The sequence below is a fragment of the Gambusia affinis genome, linkage group LG04 (assembly GCF_019740435.1).
Source record: "Gambusia affinis linkage group LG04, SWU_Gaff_1.0, whole genome shotgun sequence".
In the NCBI taxonomy this organism is placed as follows: domain Eukaryota; kingdom Metazoa; phylum Chordata; class Actinopteri; order Cyprinodontiformes; family Poeciliidae; genus Gambusia; species Gambusia affinis.
In genome coordinates, this window is record NC_057871.1 from 28870426 (window position 1) to 28889389 (window position 18964).

The 18964-nt window shown below is 42.1% G+C and overlaps 1 protein-coding gene across 4 annotated transcripts in view; it reads right to left on the reverse strand.

Annotated features, from left to right (window-relative positions):
- Positions 1-622: 622 nt before the first annotated feature.
- fbxw7 (F-box and WD repeat domain containing 7) overlaps positions 623-18964 on the reverse strand; it is a 97744-nt gene continuing 79402 nt past the window's right edge. For 3 of the 4 annotated variants that reach the window (XM_044115708.1, XM_044115710.1, XM_044115711.1), the window contains 4 exons: positions 11075-11256; positions 8640-8865; positions 6854-7064; positions 623-2943 (listed from right to left, as the gene is read on the reverse strand). In XM_044115708.1, coding sequence (XP_043971643.1) covers positions 2675-2943; positions 6854-7064; positions 8640-8865; positions 11075-11256 — 888 coding nt within the window. In that variant the 3' untranslated portion in view covers positions 623-2674. The other variant, XM_044115709.1, reaches the window with a different exon arrangement.

Below are 18964 nucleotides of genomic sequence, written 5' to 3' on the forward strand. Positions count from 1 at the left end.
GTGAAGCAGAGCAGCTGTTTACACAACATGATGCAAGTCTGGGAAGCAACAGTTGCAGTGACCTGCCAACCACAGTAAAGACCCCCATCTCCCTCTCCACACACACACACATTCATGTGAGGGTGTGCAGCTCCCACACAGAAAACTGTTTCCTGGACCAGAAACCAGCCATCGCTAGGCAACAGGGGGAATCCGTTGCTGCTCGAACTGAGTGGCCTCATGATACATCACCGATGGAAGACAAAAACCCAAAGGTAGGGCTTAAGATTGAGCAAATAGGAATTACAAAAATAATTTTTTATTTAAAGTTCTTGCGCTAGGAGGAGGCGTTTTTTTGTGCACATTTCTCAACAAAAACACAGCTGGTTGATGTCTTTGGGAAGCTGGAGTACCCAGGGAAAACCCACAGTCGCAGAGGGAGAACCTGCAGACTCCAGCCAGCGCTCTGAGGGAACCGAGCTTCCATCTGCAACAAGGTCTTTTTTAAGTCTTGTTGGAGAAAGTCCATAACTTGAAACTTCTCCACCCGATTCTTGTTTTTAAAACCATTGCTGTTATTTGTTTTTGATTCACTTCATCCTAGAAAAATTAGACTAACTGAGGAGCTGAGATAACCATCCAGGAGAATTTAACCAAATAGTTTTGCTTTATTGACCATATAAGATGCCTTCACAGAGGTAAACAAAAACAGACAACTGATATGCTTGAAATGAAAAAGAAAAACCCACATTTTATTGCACTTAAGTTATAAGAAAATAAAATTCTAAGTGAATCAAACAAATACACAATCCCTTTCAGGTTTTTTTTTGTCTGTTTTTAGTTTGTTTGTTTTGTTTGTTTTTTGTTTTTTTTGCTGTTTTTTGCCAGGCAGTTTTACATGAACTGAACAAAATAAAAACACCTGCAACAAATCTGATTTCTCAAACCAGATCATAAATTAAAAACAGACGGAGAAAACAACAGGAGGAGATAGAGCAAGATTGTTTTCTTTCTTTCTTTTTTTTTTTTTAATATACAGTGTTATACCACTTTCACAGTTCAGCTGGAGCTGTGACTCTGGGAGGTTTTGAGACGACTTGTTTTGGCTACAGGGTGTTTTGACCATGTTGGTTTCGGTGGAACACCGAGACGCTCCGCGGCCCGACCTGCCAGCTGATGCTTGATGGTGGTCTCCTCTGTTGCTTCAGACACCTGTGGAGGGGCAAGGGAAAAAAAAGACAACAAAAAAACAGAAAACAGTCTCTCACACAGACATATGGGTCATTCTCTCATTCACAAGTTAAAATCAGTACATCTGTTAGTTTGATTTCTCTTTTAACCTCTTTTTTTTTTTTTTTTAAGCCAGTCCACGCAGCATTTCGACATTTTTCCCAAAGAACAAGCTGGAGAAGCGTTGTCCCGAGGAATGTGATAACAAGCTGCCAGCTAACACGCTTTAACACACACACACACACACGCACACACACGTTCTCTAACAGTGTTACAATTCCCCCTCGTTTGTGTCTCCTGTCAGTTTCTGTCGGACGCGCTCCCTCCTCATAGCCTCAAACGCAGAGGCACGTTTGGCTCAAGTTTCAGTGGCAAAAAAAAAAAAGAAAAAAAAAAGAAAAAACAAAACAAAACAATAAAACAAACGCAAAATTAAAAAAAAAGGTCGGAGGATGATGATCACGTCACGTCGCGTTTCTGGTTTAAGTCCAAACGTACAGAGTCCTGTGAGGAATTTCGCCTGTGGACTAAAACGTCACAGCAAGTAGAAGCTCCGTTCTCTGGTTCCGGTTCCTCTAGCAGCATTAGATTCAGTTTGGCCACTCCGGGGGGCGGGGTCAGGGCAGGGCGAGGTCAAGGGGCAGGGTCGGGGCAGGGCGGTGTTAGGGGGCGGGGTCGGGGCAGGGCGGGGTCAGGGTCAGTGGATAGTAGAAGTGTTTGTCCTCAGCCCTCCAGCTTCTGAGGAAGCCCCCCAGAGCTGATCAGCACTGACGGTAACAGAGACCGGACTGGACCAGACCGGACCGGACCGGATTCCTCCTCTAATACTGAAATTCTGCATGAAGCATAAAACCAACAACAACAACAAAAAAAAAAACCTCTTCAGAACCTGAAATTCACAGTTGTGTTTATGTGGAGAAATCAGAGTCCAGAAACCCGAGTGCAGAGCGATGAGAACGGAAACAGAGTGAGGGAAATGGACCGGACCACCCCGACGCCCTCCCTCCCCCCAACCACGTCCAGCAGCTCTTTGGGAGGAACTGTGAGGGGAAGCCAGTCATCATGGCCGTCTGATGACTGTATACACGCACTCTGATAGGAGGGAGGGAGGGGGTGGATGGGTGAGTAGGGGAGTTTTAAAAAATAATATCTCTCTGTACATCTGAAAATCTGTCCGACTCGAGCGAAAGCGGGTCCTCTGTGCGAAGCCGTCTTCGTTTCTCCCTCCAGATCACCTTCAGCGGTTGGGGCCGGGGGTCAGAGGGGACTGGACTCTGAGGAACTGAGTTTGTCCGTAGCAGGAACTCAAACGGCAGACGCTTACTTTTGTGATTGTAGACTCTCTGAGTGTAGGTGAAGAGTTTTTGGATCTCCGGGCTCCCGTCCCCCTCCTCCTCCTCTCTCTCTCCCTCTGCGGGTCGCTCTCTTCGTCCTTCCACGGCGTGTTCCCCCACACCACTTCCTGTCACTTCATGTCCACGTCAAAGTCCAGCACCAGCAGCTTGGTTTCCTCCGTGCCGTTGCGGCTGCCCACGGCGCACACCAGCTTGGTGTTGGACGCCCGGATGCGCCACACCACGCCGCCGCTGCCGCCGCTCTCCAGGGTCACCAGGTTCCGGATAAACTCGCCCGTCTTCAGGTCCCACAGCTTGACCGTGCCGTCGTCGGAGCTGGTGATGACAAAGTTCTTGTTGAACTGGAGGCACGTCACGGCACTCTGGTGCTTGTGGGGACCTGGACCCAGACAGACAGAGAGAGGACGGTTAGGAGAAGAGAGGAAGAGAGGAATTTGTTTGGTGGCGTTTAGGCTTCAGCACACAAACTTCACCACATGAGAAAAACCAAGAGAAACCGTCAAAAAATACACCAAGAAAGCAACAGTAGTTGTAAAAATATGACTTTAAAATACTTTAAAATTAGTTTATCAATCACTGAACTGTTGTATCAACCTTCCAAACCTTCTCAGTTCTCCTGGTTCTGTTTCTGCTCTGCATCCCCAGAACCAGAACCAAACATGGAGAAGCAGCAATCAGCTGCTGTGCACCGCTAATCTGGAACGAACTTCCAGAAAACTGCAACAAAGCCGAAACACTGAGCTCCTTTAAATTGATGCTAAAAACCCACCTGCACAGATTTAACGGCACACGTCAAAATGTAATGTTTGTTAGAGGTTTCGCATTTGGTCACCGTGTGACACGTTTATGATTTTTAAAAATGTTGTCATGTTGTAAATCACTTTGTACTGCCTTGCTACTGAAATGTGATAGAATATTTTTGCAACAGTAGATTTTTAGTTGCTTTTGAAACAGTTTGACATCATTTATGTTTCGGGCCGAATATTCAAAGTGCATGTTTGTCAATGTTTTCTCAAACATGCATGAAAGAATCAAGGCAACACTCCAAATATGTTTATAAGAAATAAACATACTTGGAATAACACGTAATGTATGACAATGTAAAGCTAAAGAATATTTCAGTGTGAGGATGAATTCTCGGGTTTGGGTCTCCTCCCTCAGAACCGATCCCCACTCCCACCACCATGTTGGCCTCCTTTCTGACACAACAAAGCAGCCTACTTCATCAGAACCTTCATCCTGGTCCAGTGACAGTGATGACCTTGTTGTTTCAGGATGGTCTGATCAAAACACACTAATGACCGGCAGGAATCATCATGACCTCATTATTTGACCTACAAAGATCTGTAGCCCCTTCCTGCTGGAACCCTCTCCTCCCCCGTCTCGTCTCTTCAGGCTCTCACTGGGGCATCTTTTTGTTCAGATGCTGTTCTGGCATGAGGGGGGCCGGCTCACTGGGCTGCAGGCCGCTAATGAGGGCATTTAGAGACAGGGGCAGCAGTGACAGGAAAAGGACTTTGGTCTTTCAGTGAGATACTAAGTCCTGGTAATGGAGATAAAACTATTCAAATGGACACAAAGGACACAAGGAGCTAAGCAGCAAGAGGAAGAAAAGAAGAACCAGGATCTCAACACACAGCAGGAGGATCTGTGACATCACTGATGTAACTCAAGTCCTGAAAACGATGCTAGCGCCTGGTTGGTCCACATCAACTGCAAAAGTTTGCTTTTCTCAAACAACAAAATGTTCGGTTGCATCAGAGGACAACATGGACTGAACACGGCTGGTCCGATTAGAACAGGGAGGAATCAGGTCAGTTTTCCAAAACCATTGAGCGGAGGTTCATGACTCTTCAGCTGTCGTTCCATCGGCATCCAACATATGATCAGAGTTTTAGGGTGCATTCACACCAGGCCTGTTCAGTCAAACTCAGCTCATTTGTCTAGAGTGTTGGTTGGTTTGGGGAGGTGTGAACTTCATTTGGTTGAAGAGAACTCTGATGCGGTTTGAATGCATGTATGAACGTCAAGCAGACCAGAGACCGCTCCAAAAGCATGAGGCAGACTATACCATATGGCATTCTGGGTAAATGCAACACAAATCTTGTGCTAGTGAAAGAAATGGCTTCTGGACTTTGACCTAAGACAAGAGAGAAATCCTATGACACACAATCTAGTGTGTCAAGGATGCAAGAAGTTTCTGCTGGGTGATTATCTGTTGAAACCAGTTGAAACTGCATCATTCTGCAAAACATTCATGTCGACTGCTCCCAGAAGTCAGGCCTCCTTAAGCAGTGAGGCCTCCGTATTTTGATGTACTAGGTGATTTAAACCTGACATCCTACGGGATGTGCTGTGGTGGCGCAGGGGTTAAGCATAACTCACATAAGGAGGCCTTAGTCCTCAACGCGGCCGTCGTGGGTTCGATTCCCGGCCTGGTGACCTTTGCCGCATGTCTTCCTCCTTCTCTCATTACCCACTTTCCTGTCAATTAACTATCAAATAAAGGCCACAAGAGCCAATAAAACCTTTAAAAAAAAAACAACAAACCCTGACATCTTACAACCGCTAAAATCTTACGCTGCTCCATTTTTGTTTCCATTTTGTGAAGACGGATGTTGCGCTCATGTCTTCCTCAGAGGTTTTTATGTCGTTTCCGTCAGTGATTCTTGGTGCAGCGCTACCACAGGCGAGGAGGAGAACAGGTTTTCCAGGGGTTTGATTCATTTGACTCAGAGCAGTGTGACGGTGAACTGCAGCAGCTGAAAATGTAATGAATGTTGGAACTTTGGTCCACAATCAAACTGACTTTAGCCCCACCATCATTAGCTTTTATACAATATGATGGCTGTTTATTATGCTTCAATATTAGAAGAGGTGAAGTGTGAAAGGAACAGAAAATATATCACAGTATCACTGTTTGCTAGAATATCTATGGCTGCAGGATAAATAAAAAAAATTATCACCATCACGATTTCTTTGCAAGGTTGTTACTGGACACGTTGAAAAACACATTGGCTAAATATATAAAAGCAACACATTTGTACTGGGCATTCAATAATACACAGTCAAGCTCAGAATTATTCATACCCCCAGCATCTCTAGGTTTAAAGTAATCCTTTAATTTTACCAACATGTTTCTGACTGGAAGCAGCGTTAGTGTTTGGCAGCCATGCTCCTCCATTATGTCTGACAGACATGATGCTGGTGATGCCAACATGGATGTGACAGCAGCAGCTGTTTGCTCCTGTCTGCATAATGACAACTAATAATCTTTTGACCTAGCAGCCGATCAACAAGGTCACGCTGCTTCCAGCAATCACCTGTTTCCCATGGCAACACAGTTCTGATTCTTCTGACCCGAGGTCAGCTGCAGTCCACGTACTGCACCACGTGTTTACCACTTGTGTGGTTTTGATGAGTAATTATTAAATACTCATATTTAATCATTTCTGCCGTACATCAAAGTTTATCACAAAAGTGAGGATGTCCACATTTTCATCAATAATAAAATAATCATCTTTAGATTCTCCTGAAGAAAAGAGATAAGCAGGTGTTCCTATCTCAGGTGAACAAACAGAAGATCTGTCATCCCCAAGGGTCAGATAAGTTACTTCCATCCTTGGTGCTTGAAATCTTTTATTTGTGCCATCAAAGCTGCAGTTTGACACTCTAACAAAAATAAGTTTTTTGCCCCATATTTTTGAAAACTGTCACCATGTTGTGATAGTACGATATGAGAAATATAATCCTCCACCTCTTCACAGTGCTACTGTTGCCATCTGAGGAAATCCATCGCTCCAGGTCAAAAACAACCAATCAGAGCGAGGAGGAGGGTCTTAGCTTAGGTCTTATGTCAATCAACTTTGTGAACACACTGCTAAATGTGCTGATGGTGGAAAAACAACTTACCACCACAGAAAACTGTTTACAGCCACCATTAGTGGCCATACTAGTAATGTGGCCACTAATGCTAAGGTAGCCTGCTACCTTAGCATTAGTGACAGGCTATATTGTGATGAAATAGTTGGAAAGAGCCAGTGGGAGAGGGTGAGGATGAGATTGATTGACAGCACTAAAACCCTCCTCCTGGCTCTGATTGGCTGTTTCTGACTGAGTGGTGTATTTCTGCAATTAGTGCTGGAGCTCAATATTTTCCCCCCACAGACTACTTGTCTTATGATACCACCAAATAATGATAAGTTATGTAAACAAAAATTATCCTTTTCTTTTTCTTTTTTTTTTAAATAAAAGTTATATGAGCAAAGGCAGCAGCTGTGTGTGTTCACCTTGTAGCGTTTGGAGACACTGGCCCGTCTTGATGTCCCAGATCTTGACAGTGGAGTCTGCGTTGCCTGAGACCAGGATGTTGTCTTTCAGCTCCATGCCGCTGGTGAGGGACTGGTGACCCGTCAGGGTGTGGATGCAGTTCCCCGTCTCCACGTCCCAGACCCTGATGGACGTGTCCAGGGAGCCGCTCACGACGTGGATCCCGTCAAACTGGGAGAATCAAAACGATTGCTTTAAATATATTCAGGCAGGGTAACTGCAGCTGGCAGCTGATTGCAAAAAAAAGCAAGAAAAAAAAAAACAAAAAACATTTTGCTGACACAGCATTCTCGCTTACAAACTTTTGATTAAACTCATTGAAAGGGATCGAATTTTATTGATCTGCCAGAACTCATCTTTTTTGTCTATATGTCCAGTAGGAGAGAACGGTTACTGCCTAACAAAGAGGAGGAGGCGCAAAATCCATCCATGAGCAGAGTAAACAGATTGATCATTACTCGCTGGAGAACATCTTAAAGACAGAAAACCGCTTTCATTTCTACAAAATTTTAATTAAATCAACATAACTGAGTTCCAAACATGACTGAAGTTCTCCACTAACTTCCTCAAACAAACCAAACAGGTGACAAATGTTTGTGCTATGTTTATGCAGCAGATTTTTTTTATGTTTTCAAAAAAAAGTGGAATGGATTTTTCTATTTTCCTTAAAATGGGAAAATCATTTTAAAGATTTTTCCAGAAGTTGTGAAAGGTCAACCAACTTTCTCCACATTTCAAACAAATTTTGTGTTAATCAACTGCTACAAATTTTATAGCTGCACAAATAGAAAAATAATTATTATCTAAATTCTGTTTGATTTTGCTAATGTGTGGGCGAGGAGGAGAATTTTTGCCGCACAAACCAGCAAAATGTAGCCCAGTTGATTTGGGAGGCCCGTTGAGATTTGATGATCTTTGGAAACATTTATTAATATCTTTAAAATGAAAGCAGTACAAACATTTTTGCTGCACAAACCACCAGTAACGTAGCATATTTACCAGTTGATTTGGTAAACGTCGAGGGTTTGGTCCATTTTTCATGATGTCTGGAAACATTTATTAATCTTTCAAATTAAATGTGGCACAAACAAATCTTTTCTGCAGCGCAAAACATTTGACACCAATTTTGCTGGATTTGAAGAAAGTGAGGAGGAACGAGGAGACCAACTCCACTCAGGTGAAGATGGTCCCCCCACACTCCTCAGATCACACAAAGTGGGTGACAAAGGTTTGTGCAGCAAAACATTTTTGCTTATACTGCATTTCATTCTACAGATTTTTTTTAAAATAATGATGATCCATCTGAAAACATGGTATGAATTCATGGGGCCGGAGTTTATAAGTTTCTTACTTCTTCCTACTCCTTTTCGAGCATGTTAAGATTATTGTGGTACAAAATAACTGTCTCCTTGTTCATGTCTGTTATTTTATTCTGTCATCCTCAAACTACAATAAATAACTAAATAAATAAAAACATATTAACAAAAGTTTCCAGAGGTCACAAAAGGTCAACCAGCCAGTCCAAATTTGCTAAAGTCAACAAAATGTGATGGTAATGAACTGTGCTACATTTGGGCAGCAACAATTTTCATTTGTGCTTCTGTCATTTTAAAGATATTAAATGTTTCCAGCAGTCACAAAAGGTCAAGCCTTCCCTAATTTACTTTGTTGAACTTTAAACAGCACACAAAGCCTGAGGAAGACACACGCCACCTAGAGGCGGCTCCTGCAGCTGACTCGGCTCACCTGTAAGGAGTACACTCTGTTGGTGTGGCCCTGCAGCGTGTGGAGGCAGGTCTCCGTCTCTGGGTCCCACACTTTGACCATGAAGTCGTAGGCCCCGCTGACCACCCGCCGCCCGTCGTACTGGACGCAGCGCACCGCCGCCACGTGGCCCATGAGGACGTGTAAACACTGACCCGTCTCGATGTCCCAGACACGAAGCGTGGCGTCACGAGAGCCACTGACCACCCTGCGGATCGGCCGCAAACACAGACGTGGCGACTCAGTCGCAGCAGCAAAATTCTGTTTAAACTGCTTCAGAATTATTCACATTATTTAAGGGGTGCCCAACGTGGGTCCTCGAGGGCCAGAATCCTGCATGTTTTAGTTCTCTCCCTGGTTTAACGCACCTGGATCAAATGACGGCTCGTTAGAAGGCCTAAGAAGAACACTGACATCATGAGGAGGTTGTTATTTCCACCAGGGAGAGAACTGAACCGTGCAGGATGTCGGCCCTCCAGGACCGACTTTGGGCACTCCTGAATTAGATGTTCATGTACTTCAAAACTAGTAACTTGTTTTATAACGTGATATCGTGTTGATATGTTGATATTGTGATGTACAACGATATCAACATATCGTCACCTACCTAAAATATCACCACCTCTTTAATTCCAAAAAACCCTGTTTTTTTTAGGCAAAAAAATAAATTAAAATAAAAAAAAATCACTTTAGTCAGAAAGTAACTTAGGCCATTATTTTAGGAAGGTTGCAATATGAAAACGTTTATTTTGACAGGATTTTTTTCCACATCCCCCCAGGCCTGATAATGATTTCTAAAATTCAACATTCTCCATTGGTTGTCAGTTAAACAGCGGCAGCTGAGTTAAAAGAAGAAAACAAAAAACAAAACACTTTCTGTCCCTCATCCTACAACATTCATGTTCACACTTGAAAGTACAGAATGTGCTCCTTAGCTCAAACGGCCGCCTTGAGCCGCGTCTTGACGACAAACGGCGATATGATCGTAGGTTAGGAAGAAGACGGGTTTCAATGTGTAGAGTCTGGTCGCCGCCCGTCACGGCTTCACCTCGATCAGCCGTGAACTGAACACCGCAGACAAACACCAGCAGACCTTCCGGAGCGTCTCGTAAATCGCTTAGATAGAAAATATTACAGCAATAACTACAAAGCTCACGCTCTTTATTTAGTCAACGCCTCGTAGCGCTTTAAAAGATGGAAATCACTGACATGTTCTTTCCACCCGGTGAGTAATCAAATACTACACACACACACAAAAAAAAAAACTCGGCTGGCCCTGAGGCAAAAAGAGCACTTCTGAATCTCCAGAGTGCTACAGTGTGAACAAGTGAGCAGCAGTTCACTTAAGACGCCTCGCAGGCTCCGTCTATTCGCTGTGAAAGCGTGAGCTGCCTGTTGCAGAGGCAGGAGAACTGCTACAGGCCTCTGCTCCAGAGCTGCTGTTGCTCTTTCTGCCTGATTGCTCTGCTGGTTGTTAATCATGAGGAACAAGAATAAACGACTCGAGGCACGTTTTTTTTTTTTTTTCTTAAGATTTGGCACTAAACAGGTGTCAACCGTGATGAGATAGTATGTAGATAAAGACATGATGGCTGCAGGAGTACATCTAGCCTGCATTTTAATAAATCATACTAAACCAGAAAATCTAATTGATTAAATTATTTGTGAACTGAACATAATTTTTTTTTCTTTTGCTCTATATTGTTACACTGTATGAACTGTAGGGACGCACTGATTCCACTTTTTCACTTCCGATATTGATACAGATATCTGAGATCCAGTATCAGCTAATATCAATCTGATACAAAAATATTCAATTGACTTAAAACATTTAATTCTTTTTTTTTTTAAACAGACATAAAGGTACTGAACTACTAATTTATTTGAGAACTCTGCACCAATACAACATACTTCGATACACCAAAAGCTTCACATGCTTGGTCACACACTTAAAGACAAATCTAATTTGTTCAGTTGGTGCTTTTGAGTAGAACTGATCAAATCGTGACCCTAAAAATTGGAATCGGATAGAATCGTTATACACTGAAAGATTCACATCTGTATTGGTCACACATGTAAAAAATAAACTGCAACAAACTTTCTTTTAAATTATTCATAAAGTCCATTTAGGAATCATAAACAATGTATAATAAATAATAAAGCACAACATCGCTCAGAGGACAAAGGGTGGAATTACACTAAATAGATCTGCTCTAATGGATCAGCCACATTGTCACAGAAAACCAACCTAGAATGTTTTTCTATTTCGATACCGATACGGGGGTTAGCCCTAACCCTAACCCTATTAAAATTGGATCAGTGTATTTCTAAAGAACTCAATTCCTATTAGAAAACGGTCACAGGACATTCTCCTGAAGCAAAGCAGTGAGCGGCTGATGGGCGGAGCGGCTTCCTACCTTTTCTCGTGTAGGTGCATGCAGCGTACTGTTGAGGTATGCCCGTAGAGGGTGTGGATACATTCTCCCGTCTCTGCATTCCAGACCTTGAGCGTGCGATCGGTGGAGCCGCTGATGATGATGTTGTCTCGCATCTGGGATGACCACACGCCCCCGGTGTGGCCCACCAACGTTCGTAAACACTGTAGGGGAAGGGGAAGGGGACACAGAGACAGAGTCAGGACTCCTCGCCGCCTCCCAGAGGACCGGCCCCCCGGTCTGCATTTCCACACACCAACATCAGGTTCACAACTGGAAATCTCATTTGGGATTTCATTTGCCATCGACCTCATGTTGCCTTCGGGGGAGGGGAGGGGAAAAGAAAGAAACATTCAATTTCTGTGACTCTTTATTGGAAGAAAGACCTGCTGCACACCGCTTCTGCTCACGGGCAAAATACCCCGTTCCTCAGCCAGCTGTTAGAATCGCTTTCACTTATCTGTTTGAAAGGCAGACAATTCATTGTTGTTGAGAAAGGGGTTGACAGCCGTCCTCAATAAAACACATCCATTCATCCTCATTAGGGATGCCTGATTAGCTATTGATTACAGCAGTTATGGAAATCTTTCTGATCAATTGAATTTGCGTCTCTGCAGTTTGTCCCACGTTTGGGTCGATTTAATTATCCTAAATGCATTAAAGTGAAACTCTCTGGCGATGGGAGGGAGCAGCTGTGGTTCTCTGAGCGTCAGGCTGAAGCTTGTCGCTCCGCTGTTGAACATGTGACCTCTGACTGTGCCTGATAAGCTCCAGCTGAAGGGAACATCGGCGCAGGCGGAGGAGTGAAAATGAAGCGTCAGACTTTCCTTCTCCCATGAGCGACAGAGGACCTTCACTGACCGCTGTACGCCACCGTAACGTCCAGTTACAATATCTTATCTTGCGTCATTGGAGGCACTTTCTGCACTTCAAACAAGCTGCATCCAAATAAACACCTCTCCAACATTCTTTATGTTTTGCTTATTTTTTCATAAATCGCTCGCATCAAGCTGAGGTTCTTTAAAAGGTTTTCACTACTCAGGCATTTTAAAGGGGCAGTGTTGTGCTGTTTCCCTCTAGATAGAATAATTTTATAGCACTATCAAGTAACTATGTTATTACCCTCAGTTGTTATAAAAATGTATCAAACATGAATCAAAAGAAATTTGACTTTCTAATTTACTGCCTTGAAATTGGGCGCCTGTCTCTTTAAGAAGCTCCTGCTCTTTATGAAACTCCGCCTTCAGGAAGTCATCACAACATCTCTCCCCTGCTAACCCATTTAAAACATTTTTAACCAGAGATGCATTGAGAAGTAGCTCATATAATAAGCTCAGCAGATACAAAGTTCCACGAGGAACTGCTAATTGCTGCTGGCTAGTCTGAAGGAGTTGAATGGGAAGGTGGAGCTTTGTCACTGAAGGTTGGGCCAGGTCCATGCAGGCATTCTGGAAAGCTGAATGGTTGCATTCAGCAATTCGATTTTACATAATACCACCTCTTTAAAGAGTTGCTTGGTTTTGATTTAAAGTTACTCCATTAACAAATAACCCATTCAAACAAAGTAAGTCCTAAACTGGAGACATGAACACTACTGACATCCACACATGATAGACAACTCTCTAAAGAGACATTTTTAATCTGGCTCTTTGTCCCCATCAGTTGGTATCGACTTTGCTTCCCATTTCATTTGTTGAGTCAATAAAAAATTGGCCAAAGATGCCACAGACGCGTGAGAATGCTGGAACCTAACACACAATTTAAAGCCTACTTAAGGCATAATTAAAGCTGTTTTAAAACTGTAGGGTTTGAGGAGCGTGTCTGTAGAGCAGTAGACTGCAGGCCAGGCCTCCTCAACAGAAACACGGCTAATTAACCAGCTAACATCAGAAGCATGCCAGTAAGCATGCTTATTGTAAAACTACTGAAGAGATTTTATTTGACATTTTAGCTCAAGTTTATGAATTAAACAGTTGTTGTAATCAGTAACAAATGATTTTTGCAGCAGTTAGAATAACTTCTGGTTTTAATGAAGGCACAGGTATTAGGTGTAAAATAGCAGAGTTTGAACTGACACTTTACTGGATATTATAAGAATCTAAATACTACTTCCTAGCCATCACAGTTGGTTTAATACTTTTGCACAGTACAGTTTACTAATTGAATGCCTAAAAATCAGTGTAATAAAGTCCCTCCAAATTAAATTTTTGACAAATAGATTCTACAGTTTGGGTTTGATACTGAAAGGGCTGCACCTTTATGTAATTTGCGGTGGACACATGCGGATCCAGGATTCATCGGGTGAATTAAAGGTTCAGAAGGAAGCTCAGAGAACAAGAATCCGTGTGATTAGAGCCCCTCAAACACTGTGTGGGAAGAGACTACGTCTGAGATGAACGACTCAGCAATCCAACAAGCCTCTCCCTGAGAACGAAGGAAGATTAACGTTCTTCAGTCAATCTGTGAACACCCGGTTTAAAGACGCAGCTGCTGTTGCAGATCTACAGAAGAGGGTCAATTATATTTCTGCGTTAATTATCAATAAAGAAATGAAGCTTTTATGATCGTTGTGGGGAGTATAATAAGGGTAAACAGAGCCAAATGTATGTTGTGCAAAGATTAACCTTGTAAGTCTGTGCTGTAATATTATGTCTCAGTTTCAAACAAAAAAACAAAAGACAAGTAAAAAAAAACATCATAAATGTTGACTTTTCTCCTGGTTTCTACTCAAATTTAAAGATGGAACTCTATTATTCAGTCTGTGGTGCTACTGGATGGGAAATCTACAATAAGCAGTAAATCAGTTTAAACACATGATAAATTAAAACAGCTTTAATTATTTCTATTTGCATAATTCATCGTTTTTCTCTTTCTACCAAAAACCGATTGACTAAAATGATGGTTTTATTTGAGAAACCATTTTGTTTAATAAAACAAAATTATTTCATTTGCTGTTTCTGTTGTTTTGTTTATTCATTTTGTATATTTAAAATGTCTTATAATTGCATTACCATGCCATCGCCATTATATCTGATAGGTTTTTAGGTTAATTACAAATATAAATACTTAGGACTGTGAGAATCTATGTCTGCTCTCGGAGTGTGTGTGCCTTTCAATGAGATTAGCAGATGGCCTGAAGCCAGAGTAAGAGCTGACACCTAACAGGAGAGTACATCAAAGACTAAGGGTCAAAGTTTTATTACCTAGAGGGACACGAGAACTGAGGTTTACAACCCACAGGGGGTCGGGAGCTGACCCATAGAATCTCAGGAACTGGAAATGCAGGATGACGCCATTGTTTAAGTAGAGACTTCTGTGTTGACAGCTGTGTTTTCTGTTTGCCGCTCCTTCTATGCAAATGATTTGTAACTTAAACCACGCCTCAATGTAATAAATATGCAATTGCAAAGGAGCACGTTAGAACTGGTCTGGAGACAGAGATAAGGAGATAAGGAGATGTCCCAGGGCAGAGTTCTCCGTTCAACTGGAAGAAATGTAACCGTCTCCCTGTGTTCTTATTTTTGTCCAGCGAGAACGTCAGGTTATAGATCTGACAATAAATATCACATGAAAATGTTCTCACAACAACAATATTATCGTTCATCGCAATAACTTATGGGACAATTTATCGCCCAGCAAACATCATGATAGGCCTAAATCTACATAATACTTAGAACATATTTTTTGTGCAACCTTTGTACAAAATACTAAATAATTTAATTATATAAGATGACATTTTCATGACACATTAACCAAACGGAAAGTCTGAAAACACATTTTTGTTTTAAAAATACTTGTAACCATCCATCTGTCTAAAAAGAAAAAACGTTTTTCTTTTCCCGTACGTTTTCTATATTCAGGTGTTCCTGGGCTTCATAACAGCCACAGGTGAAGAAGATTCTACATATTTACGACCAAACGCCACATCATTCAAAGATTATTGAGGATTACTGTTTCATCTTCATATCAGACAGCCTGAAACAAGAACGACAGGAGAAAGAGGCTAGAAATGTTTCGCGTCAGTCTCAGGGGGCTGGAAAAGCCTCAAAGCCAGAATTACAAACACATAAACGAAACACGCTCCAACATGTGGAAGCTGAATAAATGTTTTTCCTGCTCTGCCTCCAGGACACTGAAAGATCCAGAAACACCAACAAGCTGTTAAAGCTGTCTAACAGACATGTTTCACCTTCACGTTTTATCGTCACATCAAATAAAAGAGTTTACATGTGTCACTGGGGACGACTACAGTTAATTATTCCTCATATATTGGGTGCAGTCATGAAATGCATAAAAGGCTTTGAAAAAACAATCCTTATCCAAAAAAAGACGAAATGTTTTTTCTCTAAAAACAATCAATAACAATCAATACTGACATCAAGCTTCATTATTGATTGAATACTGAAGTTAGTATTCAGTATTCAATCAATCACTGTATTGATTGAATACTGAAGCTAGTATTCAATCACTAGCATCAGTGATTGAATACCAACTTCAATCACTTCAATCACACTGAAGTCATTTCCAGCCATGAAAATGACTGGAAATGGCTCATTTAGTTTGGTGTTAGATAGTAACTAAATATTGTGCAATAAAAACATGAGTACGTCCTCTTTCAACATTGAGCAGTGGTCATCATACCTGACTGAGCCCGAGATTGTTCACTAAAGGAGACAGTAAGCTAATGCTAACGCAACACCCCTACCGTTGAACGACATAACCAACAAACATGCAGCCAGGCAGTAATCCTGTTCTGCATGTCTTTTCACCTCTTTATGGTTTTTATGTTTGGGTTTCACCTTCAGGATTCTGGGCGTGAGGATGTAGCTGGCCAGAGGGGTGTCTAGGATTCTTTCTCTGTCTCCCTCCTGGATGTTTGGATATTTCTTTACGACAACTGTATAAAGATGTTATTGGGACTTAAATTATTTAGTTGAGCATCTTTTCAACTGTAGAAGGTGAGGAAGAAAGAGGTAGATTCCAGAAGTGCGCATCACAGCGGGTGTTCATGCAGGGCCGGCCCAAGGTGATATGGGGCTTTAAACAGAGGCCCCATATGTTTAACAGCTACAGATCAACTCAGACCTCCACGACTATCCATTATAATTTCATTGAAGTCAATAACCTGCTCCAAACATTTAAGTAAAACAACAATGAGTCTGTATAAATTCCCCATTCTTAAATTCTTATCAGTGACAGCCTCAGAAGAAGCAAGCTGAAACGTTTGTCTTGTTGATGGAAAGAACAGGGTAAAGCGCGGATCACTGCAGCTCCCCAGCGGACACGCCCCCTCTTCCCTGGATGCAACATCAGTCCACCGGTCTGCCATCTTAAATCTGCGTGACAGCCGAGCCTGCTGCTGACAGGCACCCCAAGGACAAGCTGTGCTCTGTTAAACACAAGGCAGCCACCTTTGAAGCGCTGAGATGTGTGTGCACCTGTTAGTGTGTGTGGACGGGAGACTGACAGCTCCAGGCCGAGCCCGAGACAAAAGGTTCCTCCACTAAAGACAGCATCCTTAAACACCTCCACGGGAACAAGTTAGCAGCAAAACTACTTTCATGAAGACAAATGCAAGGCAGTTTTGTTTACTAGCAGTTTTTTTTCCTTTATACTCACAAATATTTAGATAAGAGTTAATTTTCTGATTGTCTCTCAGCGTGGGTTCGATTCAGGTCCTTGATTATATTCATCCAAAAATATAATCAAGGAGAGAACAAATGGAGCAAAAAAAAGAAAGAAAGAAAAAAACCATAAAAATGAGCAGGATTTAGCTGCACTAATTTGTTGAAATTATTAACATTTAGATCACGTTTCTAACTCACTCATCTTTGACAGGAGCAGTATTTCATAGATGGGGTTAATAACTATAATATAACATTTAGAGACCTGCTGGCTTGATGGAGGGTCAACAGCTCTTGGTTTCTTCATCACAGGTCAACTCTTCCCCAATCCTGTTTTAATTCAATTCAATTCAAAAATACTCTATTGATCCCAAAGGGAAATTAAAAGTTGTTGTAGCTCATTTCAAGAGTCATTGTAGACGGTGATGGAAGAACTGCTAGAGAACAACTTTACTGTCGCTCCTCGCATATCATATATCAGAAGGATTTTTAGAAGAAGCAAAAATTAACATTCGCAAATTTACACTTCAGGAAAACGTGGAGACCAAAAATCAGGTCGACTGCGTTGGTTAAACATGTAAAAATAAAATTCAACAAACCTTTTTTCAAAGGATTTAAAAAGTGCAATTAGGGATTCTAAGTATAATGTAAAATAAAGAGCAGTCAGAGCACAAAGCATAGAATTAGACTAAATAGATCTGCCTTTATGGAATGGGCTCGTTGTCATCGATACCTGATCAAGAATTTTTGTCAATATCAGGACCGATACAGATACCAATATCAGTGAATTTCTATTATGACGCCTGATTGCTCCACAGGTAACACTTGAAGGTGAAACCATATAACAGGTAATGACGAATAAAGGCTGGCAACAGAGAAGAAGAAGGAGGAATGATGAGAGCTTGGACCATTACTTTGGTTTTATGAGCATCGACAGACGGTTCACTGAAAGGGTTGAGTCAGCCTCACTGGCTGTTCTTTCAGGAGCATTGGGGGTGGGGGGTGGGACTGTGAGGGGGCAGTGTGGTCTGACTGCAGCACCCAAACAAACAGATTCCAGCTTGCTTTTCTGCTGTGAGCAAACAATGGTGAGGCAGTTCAAACGCTGCAGACGACGAGCCGGCCGGTCTCAATGAAGGTGGTTCATCCTGCTGCGATTCACTGCACACTCCTTCCCCCAACATGCAGCCGCTGAGCCCGTAACTCAGCAACCCGTCAGCTAGACGTTTGGGTTTTAGTGAAGCAGAGCCAAAGCCAGCTCCCTGCCCGTCGGATCACCTTGGTGAGATCGACTCAGATCAGCAAATGCTGTTACTGGTGGGTTTATAATTAACCATGGGCCCACAGCCAACATTAGCATGTGTAAAGGAGAATCTTCGCATCCATAAAAAGCTTCCCCCACACGCTCGCCATATGCCAAGAATGCCAAAAATCCATAACTGAGTGAAAATGCACAGCATAGATTCCTATAGGCACGTTGCCTATAGGAAATGTTGTGCAACGCTGGAGGGCAAAAAGACGATTCTTTTACTGCCAGAATTCTACAGGGGGTAGAACAACTCAGATAACTAAATGAAACATGGAGACCACAGAAAAACCATTGAACAACTAAAAATCACTCATATTCTTATTTTTTTTCTTGTTCTGTCAACTAAGCTAAACACATCCCCGTTGCCACAGCAACTAACTGACAACACCTCCACCGATGTATCAGGATTCAACACCAAAAAACACACAAACATTTCACACACAGCCAGAGTTGTTGTGTAGGTCGCTTATTTTTCTAACTGGACCGCAACCCTCTGAATTCCACAGCACAGCTACATGTTAAAGTTGTCAAAGTCAAGCTAGCATACGTGTGGTACTTCCCTCTCCATCGTTTTTTTTCTTAAAACTTATACCTGACCTGTGATAGTCTTGTATGCAGCAAAGCACCACACCCTTTTTATTTTTATATGTCACATGTGTATTTAAGATTTAACTCATTATATTGACAATTTGACAGTTAAAACCAATGCTAGTCATCATCAGTGAGCAGTTTTTTGCCCTCCAGCAGAGAGCCGGAGGATGGGATCTAACGCGCAAGGAGTCGCATTGCAACATGTCTATAAAGAACTCCACAAAGATGGTTCCCGAATACGGATGTGATATTGTGAACAAAAAACAAAAAACATAAGACATGTACCAGTTGTGTGCTTACATGATCATTATAGATTATTAGTTAAACTGGAGTACAACAAGGAGGAAT